Here is a 19,093-nt window from a genome sequence, read left to right on the forward strand (position 1 = left end):
CTAATGCAAAGCACATGTTTTTTGTTCACAATGCTCCCATCTGCCATATTTTGTTAGCTCTAAGGGTTGCTGTAAATGTGATAAAAGGAACATATATAACCTGTCCTACCAACCTTACAAAGCAAGAAGATGAATGACTGGAGAGGGATAGTATAAGAGGGTGGGATGGATTTATGGAAGCTTGATGAATGATGCATCACTATATCCATGGAAAAGACACAATGCAGAAACAAGCAGAAGTTCTTAAGAGTCTGATGAGGAATACTAGGAAGCTTTAAAGTGATAAGAGATGGTGAAACCAAAAGAACGATTTAAGTAGGGTCCAGCCCAGCAAATCACAGAGCTCGCGAGAGCTGGGCCACAGCCGGGTCCCTGCCTTCACGTCTCTGTAATGCCAAGTCCCACTCTTTCAGTGTACCTGTCTTCCCAGGCTGCTGCTTGTTTTTTAATGCTGGGTTCTGTACTGATGCTGTTTCTTGGCAGCACTTTTAGGGGTTTTCATCTAAACTATGTCAAATTTCATATTCATAAGCCACCCTGGGGCGTGATTTCCATCTGACTTCTTACAGGACATTTCATCTTACTTCTCAGTCTTGGAGATGGTCTTGATCCCTGCCTCCTGTACAATGTCATGAACCTCCGTCCATAGTTCTTCAGGCATAGTTCTTTAGCTCATACTCTATCAGATCTAATCCCTTGAATCTATTTGTCACTTCCACTGTACAATCGATAGGAATTTGATTTAGGTCATATCTGAATGGTCTAGTGGTTTTCTCTACTTTGTTCCATTTAAGTCTTAATCTGGCAATAAGGAGTTCATGATCTGAGCCACAGTCAGCTCCTGGTCTTGTTTTTGCTGACTGTATAGAGCTTCTCCATCTTTGGCTGCTAAGAATAGAATCAATCTGATTTCAGTATTGACCATCTGGTGATGTCCAGGTGTAGAGTCTCTTCTCTTGTGTTGCTGGAAGATGATGTTTGCTATGACCAGTGCGTTCTCTTGGCAAAACTCTATTAGCCTTTGCCCTGCTCCATTCTGTACTACAAGGCAAAATTTGCCTGTTACTTCAGGTATTTCTTGACTTCCTACTTTTGCATTCCAGTCCCCTATAATGAAAGGACATCATTTTGGGGTATTAGCTCCAGAAGGTCTTGTAGGTCTTCACAGAACTGTTCAGCTTCAGCTTACCAAGAGAGCTTTCCATGCAAAAATGGGCACAATAAAGGACAGAAATGGTATGGATCTAACAGAAGCAGAATATATTAAGAAGAGGTGGCAAGAATACACAGAAAAACTGTACAAAAAAGATCTTCACGACTCAGGTAATCATGTATGATCACTGACCTACAGCCAGACATCCTGGAAAGTGAAATCAAGTGGGCCTTAGGAAGCATCACTATGAACAAAGCTAGTGGAGGTGATAGAATTCCAGTTGAGCTGTTTCAAATCCTGAAAGATGATGCTGTAAAAGTGTTTCACTCAATATGCTAGCAAATTTGGAAAACTCAGCAGTGGCCATAGGACTGGAAAAGATCAGTTTTCATTCCAATCCCAAAGAAAGGCAATGCCAAAGAATGCGCAAACTACCACTCAATTGCACTCATCTTACACACTAGCAAAGTAATGCTCAAAATTCTCCAAACCAGGCTTCAACAATACGTGAACTGTGAACTCCCAGATGTTCAAGCTGGATTTAGAAAAGGCAGAGGAACCAGAGATTAAATTACCAACATCCGCTGGATCATCAAAAAAGCAAGAGAATACCAGAAAAACGTCTACTTCTGCTTCACTGACTATGCCAAACCCTTTGACTGTGTGGATCACAACAAACTATGGAAAATTCTGAAAGAGATGGGAATACCAGACCACCTGACCTTCTTCCTGAGAAATCTGTATTCAGCTCAAGAAGCAACAATTAGAATGGGACATGGAACAACAGACTGTTTCCAATCGTGAAAGGAGTATGTCAAGGCTGTATATTGTCAGCCTGCTTATTTAACTTATGTGCAGAGTACATCATGCGAAATGCTGGGTGCAATGAAGCACAAGCTGCAATCGGATCAATAACCTCAGATATGCAGATGACACCACCGTTATGGCAGAAAGCAAAGAAGAACTAAAGAGCCTCTTGATGAAAGTGAAAGAGGACAGTGAAAAAGTTGGCTTAAAGCTCAGCATTCAGAAAATGAAGATCATGGCATCCGGTCCCATCACTTCATGGCAAATGGATGGGGGAACAATGGAAACAGTGCCAGTCTTTATTTTCTTGGGCTCCAAAATCACTGCAGATTGTGATTGCAGGGTAGCTGAGACAGTAAAGCGTCTGCCTACAATGCGGGAGACCCAGAATCGATCCCTGGGTCAGGAAGATCCCCTGGAAAAGGAAATGGCAACCCACTCCAGTACTCTTGCCTGGAAAATCTCATGGACTGAGGAGCTTGGTAGGCTACAGTCCATGGAGTCGCAAAGAGTCAGACACAACTGAGCGACTTCACTTCACTTCACTTCCTTGGAAGAAAAGTTATGACCAACCTACAGCATATTAAAAAGCAGAGACATTACTTTTCCAACAAAAGTCCATCTAGTCAAAGCTGTCGTTTTTCCAGTAGTCATGTATGGATGTGAGTTAGACCATAAAGAAAGCTGAGCGCTGAAGAATTGATGCTTTTGAACTGTGGTGTTGAAGACTCTTGAGAGTCCCTTGGACTGCTGGGAGATCCAACCAGTCCATCCTAAAGGAAATCAGTCCTGAATATTCATTGGAAGGACTGCCGCTGAAGCTGAAACTCCAATACTTTGGCCACCTGATGCAAAGAACTGACTCATTTGAAAAGTCCCTGATGCTTGGAAGGAATGAAGGCAGAGGAGAAGGGGACGACAGAGGATGAGATGGTTGGATGGCATCACTGACTTGATGGACATGAGTTTGAGTAAACTCCGGGAGTTTGTGATGGACAGGGAGGCCTGGCATGCTGCAGTCTGTGGAGTCGCAAAGGATCAGACATGACTGAGCAACTGAACTGAACTCAACTGATTCTTGTTGGCTTAGGTGCTCTGATGTGTAAGGAGATCTGGAACTTGCTCTTTACCTTCCTCCGTTTTCTGTCAACTAAATAGGTTTTAAGAATCATATAACTTATGACACTTTCCTTTTTATAATTTAGATACCTTTCATTGACCCCATAAATGCTGTAGGTTGAAATGAATAAGTGTTTTTTAAGTAAATGAAAACTTGAATAATGGAAATATTCTTCTTCAGATTCTGTTAATGGAATACATGCAAGTCAAACTGAGACTCTAATCATACAGAACCATGATCCTCAATCTTAGGGTAAGGGAGAAGAAGAACAGAAACTTCATCTTTCTTGGGCCTACTTCATCTTGGATTTGATTCTTCTGACTTCGTATTTTCAAAACCAAAATGAGATAGCCAGACAGCATCAAGAATAAAAACCAAGAAACTGGAGACTTTACTTGGCCTTTCTTATTAAACTTCTTGCCCTGAGACCTCATGTTTTTCAAAAATTATCTTATACTGCAGACCAGATTAAAGGCAGATGGTCCCACAGCTCACATCTGATATTCAGATTTCTTCTACTCCTTGAGTACATTTATTTTTAATGGATGTGAGAAGTCCTGGAAACGTGCCTCTGCCCATATGAAAAGATACAGAGGCAGGGTTGAAGTGTTTTACTCTTTATGATAAGCCCTTAATCAGATCTGTCATGGGAATAGTTCTATGCCCCAGATAAAGCTACACATGGCTGCCATCACCTATGAAGAAACATTTTCTTGAAGTAATTGCCCAGTTCACAATGGCAACCCACTCCAATATTCTGGAGAATTCCACAGACACAGGAACCTGGCAAGCTACAGTCCATGGGGTCACAAAGAGTCGGATACTACAGAGCGATTATCACTCATTCACTCACCTGCAAGAGGGATGTAAATTATGAGATTTTATTTTCTGTCAATATATCATGAGCTCTACTATCTCAACAGAAAGTGCTCAAAATCTTGGAGGAAAGGGACCTTTACTTCTTCACTGGGGAGGAGGATGCTCCCTAGAGAAAGTGGAATACTTATTCCTTTGAGACAAGTTAAGGGAGGAATGGTCAAGAAATGAACCTGTGCCTACTTCCTGACCTGGATAACTGTAATCTGGTTTGTTAGCTGTATTTTGCTTTAGTAACAATAATAGTTTGGTTATAATAACATTGCTTCAGAATGAATTTTCAACATCTTCCCATCCCCAGTTATCAAACTATGTTGATGAAAATCTTAGGAGATGTTCTTTTATGACAGCTTGTAGTGACCAGAGATTCTTTTATCATTTCATTTTCCATTCATGTTGCCATTCTTTATTTGAAAAAGCTAAAACTTTGAAGAATTCAAACTATGATGGAGTTTACTGGACACTGAACACTAGATTATATGAGAAAAAATTTGTAAATGAAGTAAAAATCATGAATAGGCAAACCAAAACAAGAAATTTTGATAAATTCCACAAAGTTGAAAACTCATTTTGTTATGTGTGTGTCTGTATATATATGTAATGTATACATACATGTATATATCTGCACACACATACATACATATGTATGCAACATATATCTAAAATGAAACCATCATATACGAAGGAGGGCAGGTACCATGCCTTATATATATATCTCCTTCATTTAATCTGTGCTGAACACATAGTAGGTGCTCAAAAACCTGCTTAACAGAGTAACATGACTTTGCAAATAAGGTAGCTACTTTATATTAATCCTTAAATACATGTTAGAAACATAAAAACATGAAATTCGATTTATTCTATTAGTTTAAAATGAAAACATTCATATTAGTATAATGATATTACCTGTAAGGGTAGCCGTGGTACTTGGAACGAAATATTGAAAGTAAAAAACTGAAGAAGAAGACCACCAGGCCTAATCCCACGAGACAAATAACTAGAAAGAAACAGAAAACTCCATTAGTGTAGACACACACAACACAAATGTTTATATTTTTAAAAAGCACTCAGTTAATTACACATACTTACATGTAACAGCTCATGGCACATACAGGTACCACAAACCAGATAATCATTATTTTCCACATTCTTCTCAATGACAATTTACTACTTGGAGTATGAAAACAAAACAAAACAAAAGTGGTTGATCTAAGTTTTTGGATGGTATTCTTCTCTTACCGAATTCCTACAAGTACTAAAACGCCCCCAGAGGGAAGAAAACAAAACACAAGAAAATGTGATCAACCACAAATGAGATTATTGGTCCCTGCACTGTGAAGTACTGGTTATATTAGCAGAGACATCTACAGTATTGGAATGTGCAATATAATTTTATTTTCAGATGCCATGCAATATTTACAAAGAAATGTAATTTTAGATGATTGGCTAGATTATTGCTTCAGTAAATGCCTGTTACTTACAAGTGATAGTTCATCCCAGCATACCGAAAGCCGGTAACAAAGGCTTGGGGTGTGAGAAAATACAGACTGTGATAGTCAAAGAGGGAAAACCAACCCTAAATAGCTGGTGATAGTGTTAACGCATTAGTGTTCGTTTTACAAAGGAGCAGGTGGTGAATGTCACAGCAGAATACGCTGTGATTTAGGTTTCCAGCATCACTTTATCCCTCACAAGTTGACAACAGGGACATTTTTTCCCTTTCTGTTACGGTTAGGAAGATTTTACTCTAAAGTAGGTGACTAATCAAATATATATTATGAAATATATGCAAATACATCTACTAGATTTTTAATTAAATTTGCTAGTAGTAAAATCTTTAAATGCTTAAAAATATGAGCCAATTAAATGCAGGTAGGTTTAGAATAAAAGAAAATATATATTTAGAGAAATGGAATTTTACCTAAAGCTGCTCTGTAAATAAGTTCTTCTAATAAGAAATACCTAAATATTCCTTAAAAATAAAAATTATGCATGATACTTATATCCTTTCATTAGTTTCAGGGAATTCTTTAAAAACACTGGACTATCTAATATGATTAATTATAAAAGAAAGGGGAAGATAAAAGAGATTAAACACACCAAGACAGAAGAAAACAAGGGAGATTAAATAATTCTATATGCTTCTATAGTGATGAACTATAATTTTTAAATTATTCTAGCATATAAATTAGACCAGGTTTAATTACAATCCTAGAAATCAGTAGAGACTTTAGGAAATTGTTAAGACATGATCCAGAAGCCTGTTGATCAGTTTTCCTTCAACTCTGTAGGAATATCACTCTCTCAGGTTTGAGAACAAATTGTGAAAAATCCTAAGTACTTAATAGCATTCAGTTGCAGCCTCTGTGACATTTCATATATAACACACATGCAGGTGAATTCCAAATGAAATTTGGCAGAAAATAAAGCAAAAAAAAAAAGGCTGCTGAATACTGCAAAAATGAAAACCACCTTTTCCCCCTGAAATTGTAGAATGCCCAAATAGACACCAGCCACTTGATGTAGCAACTTTGCTTATAATAATCTTAGTGCACCCAGGATGAATGACATGATGCTTTACATCTTCCTACATTTGGTATGACCACACACTTCTTCCTTTCCTCAGTCTTTTTCCAGGAGCTGAGTAAAACACTTTATCACTCCCTTTGCTGTTGACAGTATGAAAAGGTAAAAAGATAGGAAACTGCAAGATGAACTCCCCAGGTCGGAAAGTACCCAATATGCTACTGGAGATCAGTGGAGAAATAACTCCAGAAAGAATGAAGAAATGGAGACAAAGCAAAAACTACACCCAGCTGTGGATGTGACTGGTGATAAAAGTCAAGTCTGATGTTGTAAAGAGCGATATTGCACAGGAACCTGGAATATTAGGTCCACGAATCAAGGCAAATTGGAAGTGGTCAAACAGGAGATGGCAAGAGTGAACCTCAACATTTTAGGAATCAATGAACTAAAATGGACTGGAATAGGCGAATTTAACTCAGATGACCATTATATCTACTACTGTAGACAAGAATCTCTTAGAAGAAGTGGAGTAGCCCTCATAGTCAACAGGAGAGCCCGAAATGCAGTACTTGGATGCAATCTCAAAAACGACAGAATGATCTCTGTTTCCAAGGCAAACCATTCAATATCACAGTAATCCAAGTCTATGCCCTGACCAGTAATGCTGAAAAAGCTGAAGTTGAACATTTCTATGAAGACCTACAAGACCTTCTAGAACTAACACCCAAAGAAGATGTCCTCTGCATTATAGGGGACTGGAATGCAAAAGTAGGAAGTCAAGAGATACCCGGGGTAACAGGCAAATTCGGCCTTGGAGTACAAAACAAAGTAGGTCAAACGCTAATGGAATTTTGCTAAGGGAACGAACTGGTCATAGTAACATCCTCTTCCAACAACACAAGAGAAGACTCTACACATGGACATCACCAGATGGTCAATACTGAAATCAGACTGATTCTATTCTTTGCATCCAAAGATGGAGAAGCTCTATTCAGTCAGCAAAAACAAGACCAGGAGCTGACTGTAGCTCAGATCATGAACTCCTTATTGCCAAATTCAGACTTAAATTGAACAAAGTAGGGAAACCACCAGGCCATTCAGGTATGACCTAAATCAAATCCCTTACGATTATACAGTGGAAGTGAGAAATAGATTCAAAAATTAGATCTGATAGAGTGCCTAAAGAACTATGGATGGAGGTTTGTGACATTGTACAGGAGGCAGGGATCAAGACCATCCCCAAGAAAAAGAAATGCTCAAAGGCAAAATGGTTGTCTGAGGAGGCCTTACAAATAGCTGAGAGAAGAAGAGAAGCAAAAGGCAGAGGACAAAAGGAAAGATATACCCATCAGAATGCAGTGTTCCAAAGAATAGCAGGAGAGGTAAGAAAGCCTTCATCCGTGATCAGTGCAAAGAATAGAAGAAAACAACAGAATGGGAAAGACCAGAGATCTCTTCAAGAAAATAAGATACCAAGGGAACATTTCATGCAGAGATGGGCAAGATAAAGGACAGAAATGGTATGGACCTAACAGAAGCAGAAGATATTAAGAGGTGGCAAGAATAAACAGAAGAACTATATCAAAAAGATCATGACCCAGATAACCACGATGGTGACTACAGCCATAAAATTAAGAGACCCTTGTTCCTTGGGAGAAAAGCTATGAGGAACCTAGACAGCATATTAAAAAGCAGAGACATTACTTTTCTAACAAAGTTCAGTCTAGTCAAAGCTATGGTTTTTCCAGTAGTCATGTACGGATGTGAGAGTCTGACTATAAAGAAAGCTGAGTGCTGAAAAATTGATGCTTTTGAACTGTGGTGTTGGAGAAGACTCTTGAGAGTCCCTTGGGCTACAGGGAGATCCAACCAGTCCATCCTAAAGGAAATCAGTCCTGAATATTCATTGGAAGGACTGATGATGAACCTGAAGCTTGAATACTCTGGCCACCTGATGCAAAGAACTGACTCATTGGAAAAGGCCCTGATGCTGAGAAAGACTGAACACAGGAGGGGAAGGAGATGACAGAGGATGAGATGGTTGGATGGCATCACTGACTCGATGAACGTGAGTTTGAGTAAACTCCAGGAGCTGGTGATGGACAGGGAGGCCTGGCGTGCTGTAGTCCATGGGGTCGCAAAATGTCAGACACAACTGAGTGACTGAACTGAATTGAACACTTGATATGCACCGTGGGAAATGTGTCTCAAAATGTGATCAAGTAAAACAGAAGCTATTTACTTGATTCTATGTGGTAAAGCAAAGTAATGGAACTGAGGTACAGGCACATGGGGAAGGAAGAGGACTCAGGAGGAGTCAGTGGTGACCCAACAAACCATGCACTGCAGCCGTTCCCAGATAGCATACTTGTGAGAAGAAAGTGCTAAGAGGGCACAGACGGATTCTGACCTGGGCAACAGTAACCACAGCACTTGCATTACATCCAAAATAAAAACCACACTGGGATCAAAAGGGCTAATTTCAAAATATATTTCCCATTCCCCACTCCTTCTCTCTCTCCCATGCACTCGCTTGTGCACGCTCTCTCGCACACACATACACAATTAAAGTGGCAGTGGGTGGGGGTTGAAGTGATTTTATATATATATGTTACACACTCTTACTACTTTAATGTGACAGGATGTATGATAAGTAAATGAACATGTAAGAATTTGTCCTTATATAAATACTATTCATTGGTCCCAAGAACATCACATTCTTTATGCAAATGATAAATCATAAAGTGATGTTCTGAACAATGTTTAACTAAACAAAGTAAAGCATCCATTGCTTCTGTGGTTTCTTTATAACAGTATGTAAATGGCATCAGGGGAAATGAGGGTAAAAGATCTATTGCATCCAAAATGTTTCAACACTCAAGATCCCTAAGGATTGTATTTAGAAATCACTATGACTGACTGACATTCGTGTCACCATAGCTAAAATTCCCACAAAGAAAATAAATCTGGATTTTTATTTTAATCTTTTTAATAGGAGTCTTCTCCAGATGCCTATGTTCCTCATACATACATTCTGGATTTTAATAGGGTTCGGAAATGCAAAGCATATTGATAAAAATCTTAATTATAGGTTTGTGGAAGCATAATCATAAACTCACATAGGGACTTTATGTCAATTATGGAAAGATTTGTGGCAAGAAATACTGAATTTAAGGCTCTCAGACATTCTTTGACCCATGCTCCTGAGGGCAGAAGATTTTCCTATGTGTTTTTTCCCTTTTCCTGCCAAACACACTTCATAAAAATGTGTCATCTCTTATTGGAACTTCCTGAGGGGAACAGTTCTGTCAAAGGATAAAACAGTCACCTGGTTGAGACACAAAGCTGAAACTCAGTAGAGCTGTGAATGTTGGAATATCATTGGAAAGGCAAAAACCCTGAAAAAGACAGTACCAAAAGATGCCCCCTTTCAAATTGTAGCTCAAAAGAGGTTTTGGAGGTAGTTGGAAGGCATTTTAACACTTCGGGGTACAACACTTATGCACAGACTTCTCTGTCTGAATCAGTCCTTGAATGCACAGATGACTCTTGTTGGCATAGGGGACACATTATTAGCCTATAAATCCTCTGAAGACTCTGTCCCTAGAACTTTCCCCCTCTTCCTGTACGGTGGACATGACCAAAGAGACCATAACTTCAGCAGAGGTAAATCAAACCACCCCCAACAAGGGCAAATAACAGCTTTTCTTTATACCCAGTTCCACAGAAAAGCACCAATCCCATTTTGGAAGAAATGTATTTTTAAATATTTGTGCATATACCACACATCCAAGAAAGAGAAAAAAGTAAGAAACACTGCGGCTGTCTTCAAACCAGAACCTTCCTTTAGAAGTTCGTTTACAAAGGACTTTTTATCTATTTCCTATTTGATTTAAATGAAGCTTGACTAAAACAAACTTACAAAGATACCAACACAGAGACTTACTCCGTCTTTTTCCAACATCTCCCTTGGATGTTGCCGCTTCATTTAGAAGAACCATCCCCATGGTGATAGCAGCATCTATAGTAATTGTCAAGGAAACATTAGAAATAGATGCAAATAAAATCTATTAATTGTTCTGGACCTGAACACCATGTGTTCTGTACCAGAATGATTGAATTACACATGCACACAGAGGTGAATGCTACTTACTCTCCTGATATAAAATTACTGCTTTTCATGTATTTAAATAAATATGCCTTGATTTTTAGATTCCTGCTGCTGCTGCTAAGTCGTTTCAGTCGTGTCCAACTCTGTGCGACCCCACAGACGGCAGCCCACCAGGCTCCTCTGTCCCTGGGATTCTGCAGGCAAGAATACTGGAGTGGGTTGCCATTTCCTTTTCCAGTGCATGAAAGTGAAAAGTGAAAGTGAATTTGCTCAGTCATGTCTGACTTAGTGACCCCATGGACTGCAGCCTACCAAGCTTCTCCATCCATGGGATTTTCCAGTCAAGAGTACTGGAGTGGGTTGCCATTGCCTTCTCCTACATAACCTCAAACTTTGCTTGGTGAGACTTTTAAGGTCTAATTCTAAATGCTCTTAAATTCCAGGACTGTAATAGTGCATATGAATTATATACTCTCAAAACCAATAAAGATATTTTACCTTATACATAAAGATATACATACACTAGTTACACTTAGAATGACATTTCACTGGACAATCACAGAAAATTAGAATATACTCAGCATGGAACCAACCAACCAGCCTTGGTGAATGCCTAATATGTGCAAGAGAGAAAGCTACTAAATACCATCCCCTTGCCTGACAAAAATGTTCCTGTTGTTGTTTAGTTGCAAAGTCCTATGTGCCTCTTTGCAAACCCATGGACTGTAGTTCGCCAAGCTCCTCTGTCCATGAGATCCTCCAGGCAAGAACACTGGAGTGGGTTGCCACTTCCCTCTCCAGGGCACCTTCCCAACCCTGGATTGCCATTTCCCTCTCCAGGGCATCTTCCCGGCCCTGGGTTGCCACTTCCCTCTCCAGGGCATCTTCCCGGCCCTGGGTTGCCACTTCCCTCTCCAGGGCATCTTCCCGACCCAGGCCTCTCTTGCATTGGCAGGCAGGTTCTTTACCACTGAGCCACCAGGGACGCCCACCCGACACACATATATACATACCACTAAACTTTGAGGAAATTCATGATAACAGTTTGAAAACTTCTGAAATTTAGATAAGTGTAAGTTCTTTGAGTTTCGATTGTGTAGTGATGGGGATGTTACCAATAATTAACTGATAGAAAAATTAAAAGCTTGTTTCACTGAAACTGCTGATAAACAGGAAATTGACTGCTTAACTTAGTTCTTTGAAGCAGACTGATGGGATTGATGTAGATCCTTAAAAAGGAGTTCAATTAGGATTCCCCTTCCATTTTTTTCTGGCAACATCCTTTTATATTCATGTATAATTCTAATCTATCCACCTAAGTGTACAGACTTGAGCTACTGACAATTCACACAGACTTCTGGATTAATTTATCTCAAAAACATTTTCTATAAATATTCAAAATATAAATCACATTTAAAAATTATTTTATATAGATATTACAAACAAAACAAATATTTATTTTATGATGCCATCTACTGAGAAGCTTCCAAAATTCTTTCCAAAATATAACATTGGGGGAAATAGCACTATTTTTTATTTCTGGGGGAAAATAAAGTTTAGAAATTAGATGCTTTAAAATTTTAACTAGATGAAAGCTGTATATTAAAACATTCTCAGGATAAAACTGGATACGTAAACACCCATGTGTACATTGTATGTAAGTGTTATTAGCAGACAGAGACAGAAATAGTCACTTAGGGCGAAGTTATTAAGCAAATTACATTTTATTAGATATTAATTATGGTCACTCAAGTGTAACACATACCCCTGTTAATGGCTTTGTAACATATATATATATATATACTTACAAAAAAATTTACTACTGTTCCCTCTGTAGGGCTTCCCTGATAGCTCAGTTGGTAAAGAATCCACCTGCAATGCAGGAGACCCCAGTTCGATTCCTACATCAGGCAGATCCGCTGGAGAGTGGATAAGGCTACCCACTCCAGTCTTCTTGGGCTTCCCTTGTAGCTCAGCTCGTAAAGAATCCACCTGCAATGTGGGAGACTTGGGTTCAATCCCTGAGCTGGAAAGAGCCCCTGGAGAAGGGAAAGGTTACCCACTCCAGTATTTTGGCCTAGAGAATTCTAGGGGTAGCAAAGAGTCAGACGTGACTGAGCGACTTTCACTTTGTCAAAAATTGCTTTGTCACTTTGGCCCTCTGTAGATTTGAAAACTGTGTGACCAACGTGTTTCTCATTTGATTAATTTTGAACTTCACACAAATTCAAACAGTGTTATTACAAATCTGTAAGATTTTCATCAGAGTATACTGTTATTCGTTTTCTTACTCAAGGGCATTTGTTTCCAAGTGTTTGCTATTAGAAATACTCCTACAAGGAATATCTTCTTATATATACATGTGAAATATTTTTTCTAGGGCCTACACCTAGAGGTAGAGTTTTTGAGAGGCTGATACGTGTAGTTTCAAATTTACTAGGTATGATCATATTCTGTAAAACAAGTAGTGTTAAAAGAATTACCATTTCTTTACACTGCACTAACACAGTTTTGCTGAACTATTGATTTTATCAAACTGTTGAGTAGAGATCTGTCTCACTAGTGAGTCAGAGTTTATCTTTTGATATGTTAATTCCTTTTTTTGCTTAATTTTTTGTATTATTTGTACTTTTTTTTTGCCCATTCCCCATAAGTATATTTGCCTTTTCTTATTATCTTTGAAGATGCTTCAGTTTTTTCTGAATATGAATGTTTTGAAGTGTTATATACAGATTCCTCTACTTGTCTTTTAAATAGTTTACTTATGCAGAAGGTTGTCATTTCAGTATGGTCAAAATTGTTATTCTTTTCCTTTATGAGCTTTGGTTACTGTTTCTTACTTAGGAAATTAATTCCTATCCCTAAGTCTTAGAAATATTCTGTTAGTTTTAGATATACAGTATTAAGTGTCTGGACATTTAAATACGTTAGGAACTAATAATCACCAGAAGTCGAGTAACCACATGTCCCATACAGAGTTACTGCAGATTATCAGCCATATTCCTTATGTTGTATATTACATCCCCATGACTACTTTAACACTGTAAGTTTGTGCCTCCTCATCTCCTATCATCTCCTCTACTGCTCAAGCCCTCACCCAGCTGCCCTTTGCAAACACCCTGTTTTCTGTATCTATGAATCTGTTTTCGGTTTGTTGTTTGTTCATTTGTTTTTTAGATTCCACATACAAGTGAGTTCATAAAGTACCTGTCTTTCTCTAGCTTATTTCACTTAGCAGGCTCTTTTAGATTCATCCGTGTTGCTGCAAATGGCAAGATTCTTCTTCTAACGGTTGAGTGTTTATGTGTGTCTGTACCTCGTATCTTCTTCACCCGTTCATCCGCTGATGGGCAGCTCGGTTGTGTCCATATCTTGGCTACTGTAAATAATGCTGCACTGAACAAAGAGGTGTATATATCCTTCTGAGTTATTTTCATTTTCTTCATGTAAATATTCAGAAAATTACTGAATCATATGCTGGTTCTATTTTTATATTTTTAGAAACTTTCCTACTATTTCCCATAGTGGCTGTACCAAATTAGATTCCTCCAATCCTCATCAAGGATTATTTGTTGTCTTCTTGATGACAGCCATTCTGACAGGTGTAAGGTGGTACCTTACTTGGATTTTATTTGCAGTTCCTTGATGATTAGTGGTTTAGACTATCTTTCCACGTGACTGTTGGAATTACGTCTTCCTTAGAACAGAGTTTAGTCCACTTAAGTCCTCTATCTATTTCTAAAATGTGTTGTTTGTTTCTTGATACTGAGTTGTATGAGTTGTGCATCTGGATATTAACTGCTTACTGGATATATAAACTACAAATATCTTCTCCCTTTCAGTAAGCTACCTTTTCATTTTGTTGATGGCTTTTTTTCCAACGTGCAAAAAGCTTCTTAGTTTGATGTAGTCTCACTTGTTTATATTTGCTTTTGTTTGCCTTGTCTAAGGAGACAGAGCCAAAAAATTATTGCCAAGATCCATGTCAAAGAGCATCCTGCCTGTGTGTCTTCTTTGAGGAATTTCATGGTTTCGGGTCTTACCTTGAAGTCTTTAATTCATTTTGACTTTATTTTGTATATGGTGTGAGAGAGTGGTCCAGGTTCGCTCTTCCACATGTAGCTGTCCAGTTTTCCCAACACCATTTATGAAAGGGGCTGTATTTTTCCCACTGCATATTCTTTCTTTTTGTAGCTTAATCAGCCATAAGCGCCTGGGTTTATATCGGGCTCTCCAGTGTGTTCTGCTGGTCTGTGTCTCCACTTTTGTGCTGATTCTATACTGCTTCTATTACCATAGTGTTTTGTGCTGGGTCCTCATGGCTGTGTGGGCTTTTCTCCGGTGTGGAGAGCAGGGGCTACTCTCTAGGGGTGTGCAGGCTTCTCGTTGCAGTGGCTCCTCTTGTTGCGGAGTGTATGTTCCAGGGCACGCAGGCTTCAGCAATTACGGCACGTGGGCTCAGTATTCGTGGCTCATGGTCTCCAGAGTGTAGCCTCAGTAGCTACGGCCCAAGGGCTTATTGAACCGGTGTCCCCTGCATTGCAAGGTGAATTCTTAACCACTGGACCACCAAGGAAGCCACACAGCTTTTTAATATAGTTTGGAATCACGGTCTATGATACCTACAGCTTTGTTCTTCTTTCTCATGATTGCTTTGGCTAAACAGGGTCTTATGCAGTTCCGTGCAAATTTTAATTATTCTAGTTTTGTGAAAAATGGCATTAGTATTTTAAAATCTGCAGATTGCTTTGGGCAGTATGGACTTTCTAATATCTTTAACATAAGGCAGGTAATGTCATTCTTTTCCTCAGAGTACTCTTTACTCACAGTGAGATGGAAAGTTAATAATTTAAAGACCTCAAAACGACCTCCAGGTGGCACCTCATTTGTACTGATCCACTTCCTATACTGCTCTGCCCTTGTGGGCTCTTACTCGTGTCCATGGTATTTTTTCAACAAGAAAAATCCTCTGCCTCAGGATCTTTGCACTTGCTATTTCTCTATCTGAATGCTATTCCCCTCAATGTCCATGTAACTCACTCCCTCACTTCCTTTGGGATTTTGATCAAATGACAGTAGAGAAGCCTCCTTTGAACACTGTACTTCTTATCCTGCTTTATTTTGCTCTGTTATCATTATTTTTTAAAAGGAATTTAGAACATGTATCTTTATTTACTGTCTCTCTCCTGTCACTACAGTGTTAGTGCCCAAAGGGTAGGGAGTTTATTTTCTTCACTATCTTACCCAGTACCAACTAGGCTCTGATATACATGATTGTAATCCTCAGTTTACACATAAGGAAACTGAAGCCATCAGAGAGATCTAAATAACTTGTGCAAAGCCACAAAGTTAGTGAGTAAAAGGTGCAAACCAAAAGAACATAGAAGAATTGAAGCAGGATGGTAACAGGGTTAGAAGAAAATGATGGAACAGCAAAGGAACAAAATAGTTAAGTCTGTTTAACCATGTATATCTTTATGCTAAGCATAAAATTTTATATCAAGTGAAAATGCACTTAACAATATAATTGCATCTCTTTACAAATAATAAGAGAAATTCAGGCAAAGAAAGATAATAAGTTAAAAGCAACTGTCTTGGGGTAATAAGGTTGTGGGGTCTTGTTTTCTATTATTTATACTCTACAAAATAGTAGTTTGCAGACTTTTCCTGTGAAGGCCCAGAATGTAAATATTTGGGGCTATGCACACTGTACGGTGTATTGTTACTATTCAATTCTGCTACTGTAGTGCAAAGTAATCACAGACAATTCACAAATGAATAGGTGTGGCTGTGTTCCCATGAAACTTAATTTATAAAAATAGCAGTCAGGCTGGAATTGAACCTCGCTGGTCCTAGTTTTCCAACCCCTGCTATAGAGGATCTGAAACAGTGCCAAAGATACTCTAAACTGTTATGTCTGAGAGGAAGTTAGCTTTGCTCTTATGTGAAAATGAAGAAATGCAAAAATCCTTGTACACATAATCTCAAAGTAGGAACTTTAAAGCAAAGAGATTATTAGATATAGGTGTTATGTACAACCCCAATGTAAAATATTTTATTAGAGAGCAGCAGGATCAGGAACTAAGTGTGAGTTTTTTACTTAGAATGTTTCCCGCAAAAGTGAGTTTTCTAGTCATTAACAAGGAAAGAGCTGTGAACCTACTTTAAACTTCATGGCTGTAACTGAGATACATGAATTACACTAAATGGCTTTAAACTGGCCAACCCTCCTCTTTTATCTAAAAATACTTTGGAGCTTAAAAACTTTGAGTGTTGAGAATTATTTAGGTCAAGTTTTATTCTGTCAATGAAAATAATTTTTGGCAAAAGAGAGCCTACATAATACTTATCATTTGGGGAAAAAAATCACATTTGTAATGTAAACATTTTTAGATAATGTACTGATTTATAAACACAGGAAGAAGCTTTGACTCTAACATCTGTCAGAGTTAATGTGTAGGTCTTCCTTTATTGGGTGGAAGGCTGACTGATTAATGAAAGCTACAAATCTCTGAGAGATTCTGTGTCAAACTCTGGAATAACAAATACATTTCTGTCATTAAACTGATGGGTGTAACCATTTGACTAAGCCTTATTAAAGAATCTCAACATTAAGAGATATAAGTATATACCAGCTAAATGGTAATGTTCCTGAAACTTTTTCTGTTGTCCTGAGATTAATGACTATGCCTACACAGACACAAACACACACACACCTTTGTTCTACTTCATGTATAACTTTGCACATCTGTATTGATTAATATCATATCATTATACACTTCAGCTACTATGCACTCTCCAGCCCCCTGCTTATCCTGTCAATCACTTTCTTACTGCTAAAAAAGTCAAAATATTGACATGATCCTACATAAAATAGGAGCTGCTGTTTGTGTAAATAACAAAATCCACAGAAAATGAATATCCTAGAAATGTATGTGCACAGAGATGCACATACATTTGCATTACATTATAATCCATTCTCAATCACAAACGATGTTAGGTTTACTATGGCTCCTAAGAAGAGACCCAGGATTGTCAGTTTAAAGATAAATGTGAACAAATGTTGGGGAAAAGTCAGCATATTGTAGAAGACTTTATCTAAAATATCTTCAACTTGTATCCATCATTAATTTTTGTTCTGTAGTATGTTTCCCCTTGGATATAACACATAAAAAGAAACATTTGCTGTCTATCATAGATTCAAAATAAGTCAGAGTAAAACTATACTTTCATAATAGATGGAAAGCAAATGTTTTTCTCATAGGAAAAGCAAATGTGATCTTTATGAAAACACATATTTTATAATATTTAGAAACAGTTGTTACTGCTAGTATAATCTTTGCCTTTTATATCAAAACCTTTACTTCTAATTGGTATTTATCTTATGTTATCTTGACATCCCAGATAGAGGATATGCAGAATTAAGGGACAGGTCAGAATTTGTATACTTGACAGTAAAGCCAATCCAAGAACTCGTGTGTCTGGTTTCCACTACCATGTAGAACATGTCTTGGTGAATTTAGATCAGATTCAAATTTCTTAGCAACGTATGGAAAGATATTTATTATCCAGCCAACTAACCTTTCATCAGTCTGCCCTGCACAGTCTTTGAATACTCTTTCATTTTATGTCTGTCTACCTGTTACACCTTCCACTGGAATATTCTCGCCCACTCATTCTCCACCTGGGGAGAACTCCTTTTGTACTGTATAAAAACCCGGCTAAAAAGTCAATTCAACTTTTCCATGCAACAGGTTGCCTCTTGATGCCTCATACTAATAATAATTATTTTTCTATTAGCCTACCTTCTTCCAAACAGCAAATATATTTACACCAGGTGTTAAAACATAACTGAATCAAAAATTTTAAAAATATTTTATTTGGAAAAATATAGAGATTTATATATTAGCCTTAGTTCATATATTCCTTATTAAAATGTCATAACATTTTTTATTATTTTTTAAAATAGCTTTCTCTCAAAGACTACTTAGGATTTCTTTCCCCCCTCCTAAATAGGGTACTGAAATAAAAGACTACTAACAGGGAAAAAAATCTTATTTTTACTAAATGTCATTCTATAACCTATGATATCAAATGACTCCCATCTGTTCATTCTTAGATTTTTTAAAATAAATTTTGTATGTAGCAACTGCATCTAATGATCTGGCTTACTAAATTAGGAAGAGAAAACCAAAAGGCAGAAATATTCTCCAAAGATAAACAAGAAGTTACCACCTGGAATTTGCATTTTTTTAACCCACTCCAGTATTCTTGCCTGGAGAATCCCATGAACAGAGGAGCCTGGAGGGCTACAGTCCATGGGGTTGTGAGGGTCAGACACAACTTAGTGACTAAACCACCACATAAAAACATACATGCAAATTACAAAAAAAAAATTATAAAGTAAGTTTTAAAAAATTAGTAGATTTTGCCAAGTAAAAGTAAAATCAGAAATTACTATATAATGGCTTCTTCTAAACTTTTATTGATGATTTTAATG

At 37.9% G+C, this 19,093-nt stretch overlaps 1 protein-coding gene across 1 annotated transcript in view; it reads right to left on the minus strand.

Moving 5' to 3' along the window:
* The window catches only part of TUSC3 (tumor suppressor candidate 3), a 221,634-nt gene that overhangs the window by 9,149 nt on the left and 193,392 nt on the right, over positions 1 to 19,093 (minus strand). Inside the window, exons 8-9 of the mRNA XM_052661361.1 lie at positions 10,429 to 10,503; positions 4,863 to 4,953 (exon numbers count right to left, since the gene is read on the minus strand). Of these exons, the coding sequence (XP_052517321.1) occupies positions 4,863 to 4,953; positions 10,429 to 10,503 (166 nt within the window). The remainder of the gene's footprint in view (positions 1 to 4,862; positions 4,954 to 10,428; positions 10,504 to 19,093) is intronic.

This window comes from Budorcas taxicolor, chromosome 24 (assembly GCF_023091745.1).
Source record: "Budorcas taxicolor isolate Tak-1 chromosome 24, Takin1.1, whole genome shotgun sequence".
Classification (NCBI taxonomy): Eukaryota; Metazoa; Chordata; class Mammalia; order Artiodactyla; family Bovidae; genus Budorcas; species Budorcas taxicolor.